At 46.4% G+C, this 17,375-nt stretch overlaps 1 protein-coding gene across 1 annotated transcript in view; it reads right to left on the bottom strand.

Moving 5' to 3' along the window:
* The window catches only part of IPPK (inositol-pentakisphosphate 2-kinase), a 57,933-nt gene that overhangs the window by 20,428 nt on the left and 20,130 nt on the right, over window positions 1-17,375 (bottom strand). The window contains exons 7-11 of the mRNA XM_059072416.2: window positions 12,541-12,599; window positions 11,982-12,054; window positions 8,304-8,583; window positions 5,997-6,147; window positions 5,152-5,254 (exon numbers count right to left, since the gene is read on the bottom strand). Of these exons, the coding sequence (XP_058928399.2) occupies window positions 5,152-5,254; window positions 5,997-6,147; window positions 8,304-8,583; window positions 11,982-12,054; window positions 12,541-12,599 (666 nt within the window). The remainder of the gene's footprint in view (window positions 1-5,151; window positions 5,255-5,996; window positions 6,148-8,303; window positions 8,584-11,981; window positions 12,055-12,540; window positions 12,600-17,375) is intronic.

The following is a 17,375-nucleotide window of genomic DNA, read 5'->3' on the forward strand; positions in this document are numbered from 1 at the left end:
CTATATCTATACAATGGAATATTATTCAGTCATAAAAAGAAATGAAGTATTGATACCTGCTACAATACACATGAACCTTGCAAATATTATGCTAAAGTGCAAGAAGCCAGTCATAAAGGACCACCTATTGAATGATTCCATTCATATGCAATATCTGGAATAGGCAAATCTATAGACATAAAAAGATTAGGGCGCTTCCCTGGTGGCGCAGTGATTAAGAATCCGCCTGCCAATGCAGGGGACATGGGTTCTAGCCCTGGTCCAGGAAGATCCCACATGCTGCAAAGCAACTAAGCCCGTGTGCCACAACTACTGAGCCTGTGCTCTAGAGCCTACGAGCCACAACTACTGAGCCCACGCACCACAAATACTGAAACCTGTGCATCTAGAGCCCATGATCCACAGCAAGAGAAGCCACCGCAATGAGAAGCCCGCACACCACAACAAAGAGTAGCCCCCGCTCACCGCAACTAGAGAAAGCCCGCGCACAGCAACCAAGACCCAATGCAGCCAAAAATAAATAAATTAATTTTTTAAAAAGTAGATTAGTAGTTGCTTAGGGCTGTTGGTGATGAGGAGATAAGGAGATGATGGCTAAAGGGTACAGAATTTCTTTTTAGGTGATGAAAATGTTCTAAAATTGACTGTGATGCTGCTTACACATATCTGTGAATATAGTAAAAACCACCAAATTGCATACTTTAAGCAGGTAAATTGTATGGTATGTAACATATCACAATAAAACTTTTATAGGAAAAAGAGGAAAGATCTGAAATGTAAGAATGTTAAGCAAAGATATGGGTAAATGTAGATCTAAACAAACACCTGTATAAAATAATACTGTAAATTGAGATTTTTTTTTTAAAAGAATAAGACAAATAGAGAGCAGGTAACAATACTGTAAAACATATGGAGAAACTGGAACCCTGTACACTGCTGGTGGGAATGTAAAATGGTACAGCCATTTTGGAAAACAGTCTGGCAGTTCCTAAAAAAGTTAAACATAAGTTAGTTACCACTTGACCCAGCAGCTCCACTCCTAGGTATATGCCCAAGAAAAGTTATATGACAAAAACTTATATGACAATAACTGCATATACGTTGGGAGCGATAACTGGAATTAAAGTATCCCAGATGAACTTTTTGGCCAACCCAATATTATGTGTTTGTGTGGCAGGTGTTGGGGTGGGAGTGGGGGTTAAATTATTAATTTTAGTCTTTAAATATGAATGGTCAAATTGGACAAGTAACCAGAAAAATGACAGTAGCAGAATGTCTAACTTCCAAACCAACAGAGAAAAAAATGAATATAAAAACTAACAAGCAAAAGTGAACAGAAGTCAGCAAACTACAGGCCAGGGGCAAAATCCAGCCTGCCATCTGTTTTTGTAAATAAAGGTTTACTAGGACGCAGCCATGCTCATTTATATTTGTCTCTGGCTGCTTCTGAGCTATAATGGCAGAGCTGAGTAGCTACAACAGAGACCAGATGGCCAAAGCCTAAAGCATTTACTCTCTGCCACCCGTGCCTTTTTTTTTTTTTTTTTTTTGCGGTATGCGGGCCTCTCACTGTTGTGGCCTCTCCCGTTGCGGAGCACAGGCTCCGGACGCGCAGGCCTAGCGGCCATGGCTCACGGGCTTAGTTGCTCCGCGGCATGTGGGATCTTCCCGGACCAGGGCACGAACCCGTGTCTCCTGCATCGGCAGGCGGATTCTCAACCACTGCGCCACCAGGGAAGCCCCGTGCCTTTTTTAAAAAAATTTAAATACATGTTATTTTATGACAAAATACTTTCCTTTTTTTTCTCCCCTTTTATTTTACAGTTAAAACTATATTACAGTTAAGATGTGTTTAGGTAGGTTATATTATCTATGAATTTCATTTCAAGATAGTAAAGGGGGAGATATAGTATTTACTATAGAAAAAGAGTGTTGGATCTGCTAGGACTGAGAACCATCAGTTTAGGGGTCCAGAGATCATGTAAAAGCAGAACTTGGAAAGAAGCCCTAAACACATTTTGTCAACCCCAAACCAGGCCCCCTGGATACACCTTCCTCTACCTTCCAGGTAAGACTCCTGTGACTTGCCCATAGCAGTCACCATATATGCTCTTGCAGCCCATTCCAAGCCATTGTGCACCAGTATCAGTTTTCTAGATTGGGATGAGAGCTGTGGTGTCTGGCCCTTTATAGAAAAAGTTTGCTGACTCCCATTACAGAATACTAAACAATAGTCAGAAAGCAAGAATTATGCTGGGCTGCAGTTTCCTGAGCTTCGAAATAAATACAATATTCGCACCTCTCTCATGTCATCAGAGGTACAAAGCTCAATTAGATAAACAGTATGCGTGAAAGAACTTTTTTTTTTTTTGCGGTATGCAGGCCTCTCACTGCTGTGGCCTCTCCCATTGCGGAGCACAGGCTCCACAGGCTCAGCGGCCATGGCTCATGGGCCCAGCCGCTCGGCGGCATGTGGCATCTTCCCAGACCAGGGCACAAACCCGTATCTCCTGTATCGGCAGGTGAACTCTCAACTACTGCACCACCAGGGAAGCCCCATGAAAGAACTTTTAATAGTCTGTGGCCTAGGAATATTCTCAACCTGCTACCCCAGCTTCAGCTTCACATCCACCTTCTTCAGATTCCAACTAACAGAACCTAAATCCCTAAAACAAAAAAAGAGGCAGACCCTTATATTCCAACACAGACAGACTTCAAGCCATGTTTGGTTAAATGCAAGCCAGTGAAGAACACATATAATGTGGATAATCCCCCAAATGGTATGAGTGAGTGAGTGAGTGAGTGAGTGAGTGAGTGAGTGAGTGAGTGTGTGTGTGTGTGTGTGTGTGTGTGTGTGAAGTTCTGAAAAGATACATACTGTTAACAGTGTACACCTATTGCTTGGGCAGGAATAACATCACATTTTATACAATATACTCACTGCTTGAATCTTTTTCATTAAATTATTTGTTTTGAGATAATTGTAGGTTCACATGCAGGTGATCCTGAGTGCCCTTTACCCAGTCTCCCCCAATGATGACATCTTGCAAAACTATATAGTATAATATCACAGCCAGGATAGTGACATTGATACACTCCATGATCTTATTCCAATCTCCCAAGTTTTACATGTAGTCCTGTGTATTGTATATGTGTATTTTATCACACATGTAGGTTCATGCATCTACCACCACAGTTAAAATACAGAGCAGTTCCATCACCAGAAGATCCCTCTTTGTTGACCTTTTATAACCACACCCCCTTCCTTCCACCTCCTCCCCATCCCACAGCAACCATTCATCTTTGTCATTTCAAGAATGTCATTTAAACAGAATCATAGTGTGTGATCTTTGGGGACTGGCTTTTGTCACTCAGCACACTTCTCTGAAGATTCACACAGGTTGTTGTATGTACTGAGATTTCGTTCCTTTTTGCTGCTCAACAGTTCCAGTTTATGTAACCTGTTGTAGGCCACCTGTTGACAGACACTTGAGTTGTGCCCAGTTTCTAGCTATCACAAATAAAGCTGCTATGAACACTTCTGTACAGGGTTTTGGGTGAGCCTGAGTCTTCCCTTCTCTGTGACAAATGCCCAGGAGTGCAGGTGCTGGGTTATAGAGCACATGCAATGTTTAGCTCTGCAAATCTAGTTTCTCTGCACCAGCATTCAGTGTTATTTCAATGTTACTATTTTAGTCATTCTGATAGTTGTGTAATGATTACTTGAATCTCTTACAAGATATGTTTACATATGAGGTTTAAAAATTGCAATAAAATTGAAAAGTAATCCATGCTTATTTATTACAATTTTGAAAAATATAGAAATGTGAAAAAAAGGAAGTAAAGTCCTTTGCTTCTTCTCTTGAAAAATGGAATACTGATACTTATTCCTAAATCAATGTACCCAAGTTGCAGACCATGCAGGGCAGTCCGTCACTTTATTCTGATAGAGGCTCCCTTTTGGGTCTCTCCCCACCTTGAGGATAGCTCTATCCCCAAGCACCTCAGCTAATTCCCTCAGGACCCTTGGCTTTGGAGGGGACCTCCTCAAAAGCCCAACAGCTGCAGAAGGGGGAGCACCCAGCCTGGGAGGGAGGGAGCACCCAGCCAAAGACAAGAGTGAGGACTCTTAAGAAGTGAGAACCACAGACACATTGTCAGGACCAGGACAGTTAAACTAAGGGCTCCAGGGCAGCTGCCCAGAGGATGTAGAGAAGGAGGTCACTGTTTTGTTCCTACCTTTTTGTCACTTTGCTCCCACTGGAACAGTGTTCCTTAACCATTTTAGCAAAACCTTTGACAGCCCAATGAAGCCTATGGATCCCTCTTAGAATAACATTTTTAAATGCAGAAAATAAAAAATAGAGGCTTGACCATGTCAAATACCGAACTATTTTTTAAAACAAATATATTATGTAGTATTACGTAACAAAATCTCAGGAGTAAAGAATATAAAGATATAATTAGATATCTGTAGCAACTACAATGTGAAATTAAAAGGTCTGATTTCTCTTAATGGCAAAGTTGGGGGTCCTGCTGACCACACAGTGGTTGTTGCCACATTCGTAATGGAAGGAAACACTGATTTCAATCAGAGGTTAGTGAAAACAAAGATGTAATTTTTTTCCTATCCAAGTTCATGGAGCCCCTGAATTCTGATTTTACAGAACCGGAAAGAATAGGATCAGGCCTCTTCCCTAAGAGATTCTCCCAGGGTGCCCCTTGGCCTGAGGTATGGGGAGGAAGGAAGCCAGCCACACACAACCACAGGTGGGGTCCGGGCCTAGAGTCCCATTGAGGGCTGTAAGGAGAGGAATGGTTGGCGCTAGCCTGTTGTAAGGCTGCTAAGAAGGAAGCACAGAGCAGTGGCCTCAGGTCCTGGACCCCAGTACAGGGAGGGTAGAGAGAGGACTGGGCCCAGGGTGGCCTAGAGCCAAGTGAACAAAGGGAAATCCTTCCTAGAAGCTAAAGTAATGTTATTACCACCTGGCCCAGTCCATCTGGGGGAAACTTCAGCCATGTTTTTATAATCCCCAATTTTTCTGCTTTAACCATCAGGGGTAGGTACTGGGAAACACTTCTTAGGAAAACCCCGAGTTAGTGTTAAGAGCCTAAGAAGCATGCAGTGTGTTTCTGGAAGGATCTACCCACCTTTGTCAGTGCAAAAGCCACTGTGCCATCATCCTCAGTGGAAAGATCAACCAGCCTCTGGTAAAATGCTTCATCATAAGGCCCATCTATTTGCAATGTTTTTCTGAAGGACAAAGCACAAAAAAACAGGATAACAAAGCTGCCTGGAAATCGTTTGTTAAACTGCTAGCAGTTTAAGAATCATACATCTGGTTTTAAAGAACATTAATGGATTCATCTCTTCCTAATGCTAAACTTCGTTATGAAGCGTCTTGCAAGACCAGAACCAGGAGAGCCAAGGCTGAACGTCTCTTGTTTATGACAAATGGTGTCAGGTAAGAGATGTTAGTGAAGGGGTGCTAGGGAGGAAGCGAAGCCAGGCCAGGGCAATGGCCCCAGCCTCCACCACATGCCACAGGTGCGGACCCTAGCAACCCCCATCAAGATGGCCAGGAGATGGACAAGGCAGTGCCTGAAGGCCAAAGCCCAGCGGCGGCTGGGTAAGCATGGCTCACTGGCTGTGGAGCAGCACTGCCCCCTGCAGGCTCAGCTCCAACTCAGGACATGTAACTGCCTAATGCAGGGTTGTCAGGTTCACAAGATGTGCTTTTCTTTCTAGAAGTGGACAAGTGACCACTGATCTGACAGGACCCTGGTCCTCCTTCACATGGCACTGAATCTCTGGGCCGAACCTGGCATCTGGGGGCAGGGAGGGGAGGTAGCTGGGGTCAGTCATCCTCCTGGGAGGCCAGTGCTGTCCCCCCACTGGTGTGACCTGCTCCCCTCATCCCCATCTTGCCCTCAGGGCTGCTTGGGGCCCCATGTGGGCCCAGAAAGGGAAGGGGAGCCCTGAACCTGGGCCTCACCTCTGCTCAGGAAACTCCTCCAGGTACCGCTCAACCCGCCGGTACAGAGGGTAGAGGCCTTCAATGTCCAGCAGGTCCAACATCTGCACCTGGAGGGTTTTGTACAGAAGACAGCCCTTCGGTAACCCTGAGCGCTCCGGGGTGTTTTTTCCTACCAAGAACATCAGGGGAAAACGAGAGGTTTACTGTCAAGGACTAAAGAAGGTGGCGGGCACAGGCCGCACCCTGCCTCACGGAGCTGCTGGGGCTGGGACAAGCGGACGTTCAGGACCGGGCACAAAAGAAAGGCAGGTGACCCACACCTCACTGTGCCTCTCCTTCCTCTCAACATCCTTCAACCTCCATCACACCAGCCCAGATCTGAGCTTAGAGAGATGACCCTCAATCTAAATAAGACAACGCACAAAATTTAAAACGACCATGTTGACATCTCCAAAACTGCAAGACTGCATCTGCGGAGCCCAGAGCCACAGCCCGTGCTGAGAGGCGAGTGACCACACTGAGCAGGGAGCTGTCAAGGCAGGGATGGTACGGAAACAAGGTCCATTCCACACTCGAGCATTCTCGGGCCCCTGCCATGCACTGAGGGCCTCGAGGGCTGGGGAGACAGAGTCCCAGCCCATTTATCCCACCCTTCAAAGAAACAGCCACGTCCTATGAACAAACAAATATATGAGTATGGGTCCGAGTCACAGGGAGCAGCTGTGGCCATGTGCAGTTCTGACACTCTGACCTCTGACCTCCCCCACCTCTGGCAAAACATGCTCAGTCATGTAAGACAGTGAAAGTGCATAGGCCCAGCTAGAAGGGATTTGTTAAAATTATAGGCTACTCTGGGCTTCCCTGGTGGCACAGTGGTTGAGAGTCCGCCTGCCGATGCAGGGGACACGGGTTCGTACCCTGGTCCGGGAAGATCCCACATGCCACCGAGCAGCTAGGCCCGTGAGCCATGGCCGCTGAGCCTGCGTGTCCGGAGCCTGTGCTCTGCAACGGGAGAGGCCACAACAGTGAGAGGCCCACGTACCGCAAAAAAAAAAAAAAAATTATAGGCTATTCAAACAGTGGAATATCTACCTCATGGTCAATAAAATTTCAAAAAATACAACTGCTGATATAGATATAGATTTATACTAATCAGGCAAAAATATCAGGTTACAAAATAGCATGTAGAACACATTGCACATCCCATGGGTCAGGTTTATGTCTGTGTACATACGCAGGGAAGGTCTGGAAGAAAAGTCCACAGGTGTCAACAGTGCCTCAGAGACCAGTGTCCATCTGTGTCCTTCCAAACACATTCCATCTACTTAAAAGCAGTTAAGTGCCCAAACATGGGCATAAGTTTACCAAAATTGTCTGAAATGACTAGCTATCACTTTTGCAACAAGAAAAATACCCACAAAATTCATTTGTACTACGAAAAATGCGAAATGGGGGACAGCAGAAGGGTGACTTGTGCTTAGGAAGCTTTATGGCAAAACAGTAGCACCTAAAATCCACGCAGGAGCAGGGCTACCATCTTCCTATGTCATACCCCCACAGCCATCCTCAGAGGCTCTGAGAACCCACAGGGATCATCAGCACAAAAACTGAATAATCTGAATCTTCCTAGCTGGCCCCTTAAAGTAAGTTCCTGGCTATGGCTCCGCATGCCACGTACTTGAGTGTGTTGTGGAGCCCGCCAGCAGACGACAAAGGTGGCAAACGAGGAGGCCATGAACATTCATGGCAAAAACCCAAATCAGTCACCGGATCGCCCTGAAGTCTGGATGGCCACTGAGTCAAAGCCAGCCCACAGCGAGTCTGTGAGGAATGGGGCCTTGAGTAGGAGGCACCCAGAGCCACAGGTCCCTCACGTCTGTGTTCACAACTTGTCTGCAAACTGCCACCCACTGAGGCTACCCACCTGCCCTAAAGGGCCTTGCACTGTGGGACTGCAACATTCTGGGCCTCAATTCTTCCCATCTAAGAAAAAGGCCAAGGAAAACCTATCCCCAGGGTTGCAATGAGATGGAACAGGACAATGTAGCGAAAACACTCAGCAAACCACAGAGGATGCACAGATGTGTGGGACGATATTTAGGGAAAACCCTATAGCCCAAATGTATGCTGCAACTTATAAACCCAGATAAGAGATGAGAAAGGCAGTATCCCCACCTGGGGCTGAGAGACAGGGAGGCCCAGCTTTGGGGAGCCCTGACGAGACTGAGGCTGCTCCCACAGAAGCTCCGTGAGGCCAGGCAGGACCCTCGCAGGCCATGCCACAGGCTCTGCTCCCCCTGCACCCAGCCCACCCACCAGGCCTACCTTGGCAGCGCAGGCTCCTGCTGAAAGGGCTGGCTTCACAGACGGGTGGGCCCCGCAGCCCAGGGCCCGACCTGAGGGCGCCCGCCCGGCCCTTGTCCGAGCCACTCAGTAGCACCCGTGTGATGACACGCACCAGCTCCCGGATCACGGCCCTTGTGCAGTGGGGCCCACTGGCCAGGCCATTGGATGGGAAGAAGAATGGCTTCAGGTGGTGTGCAAGTTCACTCCAGTCAGCCACAGGGCTGCGGGCATCTTTACAACCATAAATCAGCTCACCATTCTTCAGGAAGGGAAAGAAACAGGGAAACGTCAACTCCAACAGGCTGGTAGGAAGACACCTCCGTCCCCATCCACTAGACAGGCCAAAGGACCGGACATTTCACATGCCCCCATTTGGGGTCTCTTGCAAACTGCAGCCCTCTGGGGAAACACGCCCTCATGTACCATGTCACTGACCAAGAGAAAAATCCCACTGGAACATGAAAAAGGAGAAAAGTTCTCAAGAACCAAAGATCAGAGCCCTGGGCCTGAGATACAAACCCTCAGACCACAACACCTGGGATGTTAGCAAACTCAAGCAAACTCAGCCCAAAGCACAAACTCCCAAAGGCCCTAGCCTGTTACTCAAGAGGCCAAGTGACACTACTGTGCTACTGAGGGACACACGGTGTCATCTGACCCTGAGCAAACTTCTCGGCCAGTGTGGACATCGGCCGCCAGCATCCCAGAGGGCTTCTGTCCTCTGCGAAAGACTAAGCCAGGCTCCAGCCAGGGTGGGTAAGGCCAACAGCATCACTAGTATAGAAATCTTCATCTTTGAGGCCATCCTGCCTTCTAAAACCAAGTCCAGCAAAGAAACTCCTTATGGCACCAATGTTCCCAGGGCTACATGAAATGATGCTCAGTGGGTGCAACCCTGTGACTTTTAAAGGGGTCTGTGGTATCTAGGAGGAAAATCCCTAAGGGAATCCTGGTCCCCACACCCCTGAGCATCAGCCAATCCCAGGGGAGTGATGAATCCCTTGCCCCTAGTTTCCTCGTCTGTGAGACAGTGTGGTCAGCAGCCTCCAGGTAGGTCCCTAGTGGCCCCCGTCCCTTGGCACTCATACTCTGTAGTCCTCTCTGCACTGTGGAGGTTTGGTCTGTGTGACTGACAGAATACGAGCAGAGCAATAGCATACCCCCAGCAACATTAAGTTATAAAAGATGCTGTGGCTTCTGTCCTGATGACTCTTCTCAGATCACAGCAGCCACACTGAGCAGCCCCATGGAGTCCCACATGGCCAGGAACTAAGGCCTTCTGCCAATGGCTGTGGCGGCGCCATCCTAGGAGCAGAGCCCTGGCCCCAGCTGAGCCTTCAGATGGGATGCAGCCTCAAGAGGGACCCTGAGCCAGAACCAGCTATGTTGCTCCTTCATTCCTGGCCACAAAAACTGTGAGATGATAAGTGGATGTTATGCAGTAGTAGATAATACGATGAGGATGATCCCTGCTCTGCCCCCAGGTGGCAGATGCGGGTCAATTCAATCCAGTGAGAAGTGTGGACTGGACATTCCTCCCTCAGCAAGTTCCTGGGATTCAGCAGCATGATGCCTCCCCTGGGAGGCCCCTGTTAGCACCATCAGAGTTCACAGATGTGGGCGTCCAGGGAGATGGGAACACAACTGAGGCCACTGCTGGCCAAAGGACCAGGGGAAACCAACAAGAGATGCTGACCCTTGAGATGGCCTTACAGAGGGAGGAGGGTGTGCCAGGCAAAGGAAAAGCAGGAGCTCCCAGGAGGAGAGCAGTCCAAGATGAAGTACCAAGCCAAAACCAGTCAACATGGGTTGCAACCAGGAGAAACGGCCAGAGTTTGGCTTGTGGTCCAGTGCAGGGGCAGCCTTGGCCTACCGTGAAACTCTCCTCCAGGTAGATGGGCATTTTACATATACAAATATGGTTGCTCAAGCACCTCATCTGACATTTGGCAGAGAGCTATCGTCTTGGGCTCTGTGACAACCCCGCATGTCCCCCACCACATCTCACAAGTGTCCAGTATTAGTGGACAGAGCCACAGACTTGGAGTCTGTGAACAACATTCGGACAGACAAGGAGAAGGCTCCAACAAGACAGCACGGTGGCAGCACTGACTGTGGCCCAGGAAACTTCTCCACACATGGAACTTCACAACAAGGGAAGGCGTGAGCTTCAGTACCAGAGAGCTTGCTCCTAAGAGGTGCTGGCACTTGCAATAATGGACTGACTTGCTCCGGGTATTATTTTAAAAAGCCATTCCGTGTCACTTCTTTTAATCCATCTCTTTTGAAACTATTATCTCAACCTCTGGATTTTCTTCCCCCAGCTGAGTTCAACAGAAGCAGCAGATAGCCAGGGTTCTCAGTCCCAGGTCCCAGGCCCCAGGACAGGTCAGCTCATCCAGGGGCCAAGCCAGACTCACCACTCAGCTTAAGTGTGGGCGTTACAGGCCAGCCTAGACGGGGGCATTCAGAAAAGGGTCCGTTTAGGACAAAATGCCAGCCTCATTATAGGTTCCAAATAAATCCCCAGATGAAAGGGAACTTATCTTTAGGAATTAAATATACAATTCCTGAAGTCTTTATAAGATTTAGAAATAAAAACTGATTTTAAAATTTCCTCTTTTTCTAGATTTGGGAAGGTGGAGGCAGACAAGGTAAAGTTGATTCACTCTGACCAGATTTTTGAACCATGGAGGGAAGCAAGGCAAGAATAGGCTTCCCTCCCAACTTCTCTGAGCCCACTTCTGAGGGGCATCCAGTGTGCAGAATAGCACTATCCACACAGAGCAGAACACAGAGGGCACAAGGCTGTCCAAACCCAACAGCCCTGCTACTCCACACAGATCCAGAGCCTGTGAACCTGGAGCCTATACTTAATAAGAAGATAACCAGGACTGGGGGCAGTCAGTGGTAAGCAGAAAAAGAGGTGACAAGGGGGATCCCAGGGGACACATTTCCAACACAGGCCACACCAAGCCCTCCTCCAGATCTGGGCCAGCCCTCCTCCCCTCTCCCCGCACCCTCTCTCTCCACACTCCTGTCCCTCAGCCTCTCCTCCTCCTCCTGCTAGCAGCAGGCCAGGGGACCACAGGGCCTCAGCAAGTCTGGTCAGGGTGCCAGCAGCAGGTGGCAATGAGGAAGCAGAAGGTGCCAGTGCCAGATGGTGAATATTCTGCATGCAGAACCGTTCCCACGATCAGGATGCAGGACTCTGAGAACTCACTAATTGACAAGGAGATCCCCAAATTATAAGTTCCCTAAGTTACTCGGGAGGAAAGGTGCAGGTGTGGCCACCCTCTAGGATGCCCTGCCCCAGCTCCTGCTCCCATCTCAACCACACAGGACTCCTGGGACGCAGCCAGAGCCATCTTTCTCCAAGAACCAGAGGTAGGGTCTATGTGTCAAAGGAGCCCGAGGCCACCCAGTGGTCAAGGAGTCACTGTCACACACCCCAGGAGTCCCAGGATGACATGCCCATGAAATGAGGCTTGGAAAAAGGACTCAAAGTATCACGCTAAGCCAGCCCCAGCCCAGATGCCCTCGTCTGCAAGGTCACAGAGCCCTGTCAGGGACCAAAGCACCATGGGTTCATCCAGCTCAGTTCAGACACCAACAGGCCCCAACCTAAAAGTGCCATAAGACAGAAGCAGCTCTTACCTTAAAGATCTTTAAGTTGTTCTGTGCCTCCTGTAACAAGCTTTTCAAAGCAAAGTACATTCTCTGTTTATTTCTAAAAAGAGAAAGTATTATTGACAGAATTAAAGCAGACTTTGCATTCACCTGCCCGTGGCTCAGGGGACATGCCCAAGAGCTGCCACTCTAGGTCTCTGAGCTTTGCAGATTAAGGAGCTGCATTCTCCCCAGCCCTCCTCACAGAGGCACCCCCATCCCTGCCCCTAATCCCCACCCTGCTCTCTGCCCCTTCCTCTGGCAATACCTCCCCAGCCACTGGCTCCCACAGGTAATCTGCAGGAACCTATGAAGGCAACACTGACTCTAGGCAAGAACCCTGGGCCCTGCCCATCTGCAGGCAAGTAGCCCCCACCTCACATATGAAGGCAACACTGACTCTAGGCAAGAACCCTGGGCCCTGCCCATCTGCAGGCAAGTAGCCCCCACCTCACAGAATGCAGCCCACTCCCACCCCGCACTGCACAGAATGCCATCCCCCACCAAGAAAGGCAGCACTAGGGACAAAGGAGAAGTGTTCGCTTACCCTGAGTAGAGATCGAGGGGACAATATTTACTTATCTGCTTCCACTTCCCAGTTGCTACCTGTTAAGAAACCACCACACAGTGTCAATGAGTGGATTGGGGGAGCACTCCAACTCTAACACACAAAACAGCCCAAGTGACTGTGAGATGACCAAGGCAGCTGAAGGGCCCAGCAGATGATACCACCTCCAAGTGCACATCACTAGCTGGGGCAGGGGGCTTGACTGTGACCCCAGGAAATTTTGGCCCTCCTCTGAGAGCCTCACGTAGCTGCCAGCCCCTCCACATGAGCAGAGAAGCGGCAGCAAGCACCTTTATAAGATGACATGGCTGAATTTTGGTAATCAGATGAACAAATCTTTACAATTATAATATCCAGGAAGGGGAGGGTGCACCGAACTAGCAATTTCATGTTGTCAGCGAGAAGATAAATTGGTACAACCTTTTGAAAGGCAACTTGCTGGTTTCCATCAAAATTTTAAACGTGTGTGCCCCGATTTGGCAAATGTATGAGGAAACGCTGGGTCAAGGATTCACTGCGACCTAACTGTGACAGCAAGACCTAGAAACAACTAAATAAATCAAAGGACATCTGCTTGTATGGGCCAGGACCCAGCAAGCCACATGTTGAATGAAGGAATGAATAAATAATATGCAGCCACTAACAGAAAGAGGCAGAACTCAAAATCACCAATATTTATTCAAGGAGAAAAGCAATTGGCAGAACAGTGCATATGAAATCACTTTTGCTTTTAAAAAAAGGGGGGGGGGCTTCCCTGGTGGCGCAGTGGTTGAGAATCCACCTGCCGATGCAGGGGACACGGGTTCATGCCCTGGTCCGGGAAGATCCCACATGCCGCGGAGCGGCTGGGCCCGTGAGCCATGGCTACTGAGCCTGCGCGTCCGGAGCCTGTGCTCCGCAACGGGAGAGGCCACAACAGTGAGAGGCCCGCGAACCACACCAAAAAAAAAAAAAAAGATATGTGCATGTATACATGCATGTATCCAAATATGCACTGAAAAAGCCCTGAAGGATACACAACAATCAATCTCCAAGGATTATTTAAGTGAAAAAAAGCAATTAGAAGAACAATAGCTTATGGCAGGACTCCATATTTGCTTTATAAAAGTGTATGTGTGCACACATGCACATATGAGCACACATGAGAATATGTGTACGGAAAGGCATCACCTCACTTCCACTTGAATAACACGTATATTTTTGTTGGCACAGGAAGAAGTCTGGAAGGACATGCAAACTGACAACGTGAGTTACCTCTGGGAAGGCAGGAGACCTAATTCATAAAATTACATATTTTATCAATTAAACAAGCAGGTATTATTTCATAGCAAAAAAAAAAAAACAGTTCTTAAAAATCCATCATATAGGTTGAAAATGAATGGTAACAATGAAAACCATCTCCTAAAGGGAATGGCTCACATACCTTCTATTTCCTAAGAGCCTAGAAAGTTATACACCACAAAGAAAAGATGGACTAAGGACCTCTAGAAATTCTCTCCCCCATAAGGGCAAGGAGAAAACTGGCAAAAACAGTCAGGATCAAAATTTTTAGAAACCAGAAAATTAACCAAAGGCTTACAACAATCTGGAAAGTATTATACGAGAAAAATGGCCATATCTAAATAAGAACAGTGAGCTATGTGGCACTTTTAATGCCTTATTCTTACCCCTTCTGTCTAGCACCAAGGGAACCCTAAAAACCAACATCCCCAATCACAGTGAAAACAGAAGTGTGGCAGTCACTGGAGAAGGCTAAATGGTGTAGGAGCTTCTCCAAAGCCTCATTCCCAGAGAGTGGTCATTATTTGACCTGTCTCTTGGTTTCCTGTCTTCATTGACTTGACTCAGAGCTAACCAATTACAGAAGGGGCATTTTCCCCCAGAGACATTTGTGAAAAATATTCAGAGGCAACTGTTTAACTTCATGACTTCCTGAGATACTGTATAACAGCTGTGGCAAACAACAGGCTAACCTAAAACTAAAAAGAAAAAGCAGAGGAATGACATGCACACAGGGCTTTGAAAAACTCCAGTATATCCTGGGCATCTAGGAGGCCATGCACAAGCTCCAGAAAGACCTGAAAAGGCCACCACCTCCTGGTGATCTGAGGCTCTGCAGAAGTGAAGGCTAAGGCAGAGTTGCAACTGCCCTGCTAAGTGTTGATGGCAGGCCCCAGTACACACACAGAGCCCCTCAGTAAAGCCTGGGAGACTTAATGGTCTCAGGCATTTAAGAAATCTCTGTTAAACCATTAGCTGCTCACCTAAGCTAATGGAGCATAAGAGGCCACAAACAACAAAGAACAGACTTCTCAAACTTGGCGAAGAAAAATCACAGAACAATTACAACAAGCAGCAACAACAAATCCTAGAAAGGTTGTAGAAACTGATTTCCAGAGTGGTCATGTTATATTACTTAAAATGCCTGTTTTCAACAAATCATTACAAGACATGCAAAGAAACAAAAATGTATGGTCCATACCCAGGAAAAAAACAATCAATAGGCTGTCCCTGAGAAATTCATACATTGGACTTATTAGACAAAGACTTTAACTCAACTATTTTTTTTTTTTTTTGGTGTTACGCAGGCCTCTCACTGTTGTGGCCTCTCCCATTGTGGAGCACAGGCTCCAAACGCGCAGGCTCAGCGGCCATGGTTCACGGGCTCAGCTGCTCCGCGGCATGTGGGATCTTCCCAGACTGGGGCACAAACCTGTGTGCCCTGCATCGGCAGGCGGACTCTCAACCACTGCTCCACCAGGGAAGCCCAACTCAACTATTTTAAATAAGCTTTAAGCTAAAGGAAACCAAGGACAAAGAACTGAAGGAGACAAGGAGAACAATGTATTAACAAATGGCATATTAATAAGGATAGAAATTATAAAAAGGAACCAAATAGAAATTCTGTCAATGAAAAATACAATAACTAAAATGAAAAAGTCACAAGAAGAGCTCAACAGCAGATCTGTGTAGGCAGAAGAAACAATCAGTGGATTTTAGGATAAAGTCCAAGAGCTCCATACCCAGACACATCATAATAAAACTGTCCAAAGACAAAGAGAGAGAGAATATTGAAAGCAGCAAGAGAGAAGTGACTCATGATGTACAAAGGATCCTCAATAAGATTAACAGTTGATTTCTCACTGAAAACCATGGAGGCCAGAGGCACTGGGATGGCACACACAGTGCTGAAAGAAAAAAGACTATCAACCAAGAAGTCTTGCCTATAAAATTACCCTTTCGGGCTTCCCTGGTGGCGCAGTGGTTGAGAGTCCGCCTGCCGATGCAGGGGACGCAGGTTGGTGCCCCGGTCCGGGAGGATCCCACATGCCGCAGAGCGGCTGGGCCCGTGAGCCGTGGCCGCTGGGCCTGCGCACCCGGAGCCTGTGCTCCACGACGGGAGAGGCCACAACAGTGAGAGGCCCGCATACCACACACACACACAAAAAAAATTATCCTTTCAAATGAAGCAATAATTAAGACATTGCCAGATAAACAATAACTTTAAAAATGTGTTGCTAGAAAACCTGCCCTACAAGAAATACTAAAGGGAAATCTTCAGGCTGAACTAAAAGGGCACTAGACAGTAACTCAGATCCACATGAAGAAATAAAGGGCACTGGGTAAAGGAACTACATAGGTAAGTATAAAGGATAATATCAATATATTTTGTTTGTAACTTTTTTCTTCTACCTGGTTCAAAAGACAGAATGTCCCCTGCATGGCGTAAGGCAATTATTATAACTGCATAAGGCAATTATTACATATCTGTATTTATAAGCATACAATGCATAAAGATGTAATTTGTATGACAATAACAGCACAACAGAGGGGGAAGGCAACAAAGCTATATAGGAGCAGAGTTTATGTATATTACTGAAACTGAATTGTTAATGAGTTACATTGTTTAGGTTAAGATGTTAAATCAATAGGTAGAACAACTAGACAGAAAATCAACAAGGAAGTAGAAGACTTGAACAACATTATAAAACAACTAGACTTAACAAATATCTATACAACACTCCACTCAACAACAGCAGAGTATATTCTAATCAAGTAAATATGAAACATTCTCAAGGAGAAACCATATGTTAAACCACAAAAAAGGTCTCAATAAATTTAAAAAGATATGACTCTGCAAACTCAGTGGAATGAAACTAGAAACAAATAATAATAGGAAATTTGAGAAACTCACAAATATATGAAAACTAAACACATTCCTAATCATCAATGAGTCAAATAAGAAATCAAAAGAGCAGTCAGAAAATAAATTGAGATAAATGAAAATATAACATAACAAAATTTATAGGAGGCAGAGAAAGCAATGTTTAGAGAGAAATTTATACTTGTAAATACCTATATTAACAGGAAGAAAGATCTCAAATCAATAACCTAATTTTCTACCATAAAAAACTAGAGACCAAACTAAATCCAATGCAAACAGAGAGAAAGAAGTAGTAGATTAGAGCAGAGACAGATGAAACAGAGTATAGAAAGGGAAAATTTGAGAAAAGAAACAAAACCAAAAGTTCTTTCTTTGAAAAGATCAACAAATATGGCAATCCTTTGGCTAGATCAAGAAAAAAAAAAAGACAGGACTCAAATGACTAAAACCAAGAATGAAAGAAAAGACATTACTACCAACCTTGCAGAAATAAAAAGAATTTTAGAGGAATGCTATGAACAATTATATGCCAACAAATTAGATGAAATGAACAAATTCTTAGAAACATACAGCTACCAAAACTGACTCAAGAAGAAATAGAGAATCTAAACAGACATAACAAAAGGCTGAATCAGTAATCAAAAATCTT

Source organism: Kogia breviceps, chromosome 8 (assembly GCF_026419965.1).
Source record: "Kogia breviceps isolate mKogBre1 chromosome 8, mKogBre1 haplotype 1, whole genome shotgun sequence".
NCBI classification, from domain to species: domain Eukaryota; kingdom Metazoa; phylum Chordata; class Mammalia; order Artiodactyla; family Physeteridae; genus Kogia; species Kogia breviceps.